Source organism: Bison bison, unplaced genomic scaffold, assembly GCF_000754665.1.
Source record: "Bison bison bison isolate TAMUID 2011002044 unplaced genomic scaffold, Bison_UMD1.0 scf7180017864489, whole genome shotgun sequence".
NCBI classification, from domain to species: domain Eukaryota; kingdom Metazoa; phylum Chordata; class Mammalia; order Artiodactyla; family Bovidae; genus Bison; species Bison bison.
This window is the reverse complement of record NW_011495048.1, coordinates 8874264-8877575: the sequence shown is the minus strand read 5'-3', so window position 1 is coordinate 8877575 and position 3312 is coordinate 8874264. Positions and strand designations below refer to the sequence as shown.

At 60.5% G+C, this 3312-nt stretch overlaps 1 protein-coding gene across 1 annotated transcript in view; it reads right to left on the bottom strand.

The window, feature by feature from the left end:
• Nucleotides 1-694, bottom strand: part of OTX1 (orthodenticle homeobox 1) — a 3534-nt gene extending 2840 nt beyond the window's left edge. The window contains exon 1 of the mRNA XM_010863300.1: nucleotides 598-694. Within this exon, the coding sequence (XP_010861602.1) occupies nucleotides 598-694 (97 nt within the window). The remainder of the gene's footprint in view (nucleotides 1-597) is intronic.
• Nucleotides 695-3312: the final 2618 nt, after the last annotated feature.

Sequence of the window (3312 nt, the reverse complement as noted above, 5' to 3'; positions counted from 1 at the left end):
GTGCCGAAACATGTCCTGGAAAACACTTTCCGAGGTAATAAATGGATGTGAAGAAAAGGAACCTAGACAAGAAGGACAGGATTTGGCTCAAGTCGTCCACATCAACAGTGCAGAAGTTGGTGCAGGCCACCCATCTAGAGCACAATTTAATTATGGAGGGAGAATCCCTCTGCCTTACCTCAGCCAGTCGCTTTGCATAAGGCAAGCTCGGCCTTTCCTGTCAGGGCCAAGCGAGTGTCCATACTCCTCGTTCAGTGTTGAGGGGGAAAGGCATAGATTCTTTCGATCTCTCTCTCACACACACACCCCACCCATGGAAAACGAATCCGTGGGTAAATGCGCCCTGTGCTGGCGGTGGGATGACAACTGGAGAGAAGCTGCCAGTGTGGCCGGGCTGGAGGGCTCACGTCTCACGTCTTAGCCACCCCGGCCCCACTTCCCGACCACGATCTGCCCTTCGAGTCAGCGCGCCCTGCAATGTAAGAGACTAGGCAACCGGTTCCCTGGGCCTAATCTCGGACAAAATTTGTGCTCAAACCCAGAGGCTGGGGATTCCCCAGATTTCTAAGGGAGGAGGGTGTGGGGGTCGATGCTCACCCGGATAGCCCACGGAGGGGTGTAGGAGGTCCATGGCTGGCCCGGCTAGACCGAGCCCATTCATACCATATGGGGGTTGTTTGAGGTAAGACATCATGCTAACAGCTGGGTGGAGGCGCCCCGACGGATCCAGGGGGCTGGGGGCCAGGCGCAGTGCGGGGCTCCCACTGCGCAGTCCTTCAATCTCTGTAGCGTCTGGGGGCCCGGCCTATGGAAACATAAGACACACCGAAACCGTCATTCCAAGACATCCCGGCTTCCTGGACTTGCCGGAGGAAGGAGTACAGGATTGGGGAGGTGACGCAGGCTATGGATATGTGCAAAACTCGGCTCTATAAGGCCTTAGCCCAAAGACCACAGCTTCTTTGAAAAGTAAAATTTCTGGATCATTATCACCTCTTTTCGGGCTTGGAATGGGCCAGACACTCGTAGGGCGACGCTAGGAGTGAGGAGAGGTTAAAATCAGGGGCAAACTTGGGAGGTCAGAGCCCAAACCGCAGAGTGTGCTAGGTCCCAAGACTAGGCAAAAATCTGTTCGGGTGGGACAAGGCATCACACCACACAAGCAAACATCCCCTCGACCTCAAGGCGGCAGGAGACCCAGAGCATGAGGGGTTGTTTCATTTTGTTTCAAATGTTTTTAAAAGTGGAACGGACAGGTAGACTCTAGAGAGCCAAGGTAAGGCACTGCGGAGGGCTCGCGGCACCTGGGCCTCTCCGGGACGCATTGCCCACTGAGTAGAGTACCTCCTTCCAGAGTCTCCGGGGTTGGGTCCAGGCCCTATAGACCACAGCCGCTCTTCAGGTTTACCTCTCGGTGCCTGGCCGCTGAGAGATTGTTTACCCGGAATCCCACCCACACTTCGACCACCGATTCGAGCCCAGGTCCGGCCGAGCCGACCATAAGGCGCCACCGTACAGGTGGCAGTTCAAACAGGCCGCCCGAGATCACCCGCACCTCGCCACAGCCGCAGGCCATGCTTCCCCAGAACAAGCCGGTCCTGGCTGCGGACAATGGGGTCCTGGCCGGGGTCGAAAGGTGACCTGACCAGCGCCCCAAGGGTCTGGCGGATTTGGGAAGCCTCAGTGCAGTAGGTCTGGTGCGCTTCCCGCTTATCCTACTAGCTGAACCTGCGCCCCAGGACCCGATCCAGACTAGAGAACTAGGCCTCTGCGGCGTAGCTCGCGCTGCCCTGGGCAGGAAGGTCGACACCTGGCTTCCCCAAGTTGCCCCCAAAACCGAGGTGCTACAATCAGGAATCAGGAAGTAGCGCTGGAAGAGTGGGACGGAGACCCCAGAGGACCTGTCGCCTTTAGCCCGCTTCACAGGAACTTAAAGCAGACCTGGGACCCGGGCTAGAAGAGTTCAGGGAAAGAAAGAAGTTAAGAGCTAGAGAAGTTCTCCCGCTCCTCTCCCCAGGGACCCACGGCCTGGGCCGGGAGAACTCGGTTTGCAGGGAAGGCGACAAAAGGGAAAGAGCCGGGCCCAAGGGAGAATGGGACTCAGCTGTGGCGACTCTGCTAGACTGCAATGTGAGTTTTCAAAGACTTTCTTCAAACTTAGCACTTCAGCTGGGTTACTTCGGAGGAGGCGGGGGAGGGGTGCGGGGCCGCAGAGGAGCTCCGGGGTCCTCGGCTCAGCAAGAGGGGAGCCAGGTGGCTTCCCAGCCCCTCCCCCCCCCCCATGCCAGGGACCGGGGAAGCGGGGACCAGTTTGAGGAGGGGGAGGCAAGAGCCACCGAAGCGTTCCCAGAGTCCCGGGCGACCAGCGGCTTTCTCCTTACCTGCCCTCAGCTGCCGGGGCCGCTCACCATCTACCTCACGCCCTCACACAGACCCTCTGGGCGGCCAACCTGCAAAACAGAGCGGCACAGGAATTACCCGCGGGGCCGGGCGGTGGGTCAGGGACTCGCCGGATTTCTTTCTTTCTCCAACTTCCCTCCTCCCTTTCTCTTTCTTTCTAGTGGCTTTGTGCGTGTCTCTCCAGGTTTCACTTTATTGCACAGACACTTTGTTTGCAAAGCCCCACACGCTCCCGACACAGTGCCTCGCCCGGGACCGCACCGAGGGGGCCCGCAAGGAGAAGGTGGGGGTGAGAGGGGCAGAGCTGGGAGGTGGCTCGAGGTTGCCGTGGCACTCCGTGCAGCGTGGAGGCGGTGGGGGCTGGGGAAGTCCTGCAGAGGCACTTTGCAAACTAAATAAATCAAGCGAGTTACCTTGTCGGAGTGGCTTGTCTCGCCGGGGTGTTTAGGTGATTGGAAATGTAGCCTGATGAAGATTGATCACCTTTCTACTGCCCTCCCCGGGTATGTGAACGCGAGGTGAGTGCGTAACGGGGCTAGGCTGCCAATCCCCGGCCCCGCGCGGGCTGAGTGACAGGGAGCCGGGCAATGGCAGCACGAGCCGGGGGTTACCTCCGCGCTCCCCCGCCCTCCCCCGCCCCCTGCACCCCGCCCGCCCGCCCCGCCCCGGTCGCGCGCTAACTCCGGGGCTAGACTGGCAAACGCAGCGCAGAGCAAGACCGGCAAGGCGAGCGCCGCGCGGGAGCCCGGGCCGCGGAGGGAAACGCTGGCCCTGAGGCCGCCGCGGGGCTCCCCGCCCTTCTCTCGCCCTTTTGGCGCCCTGGAGGGAGTGGCAGAGAGGAGGCGAGGTGCTGGAGAACCGGTTCCCTCGCTCTCTGGCACGCCACCCGAAGGGCGCGAGGAGCCGGGAGCT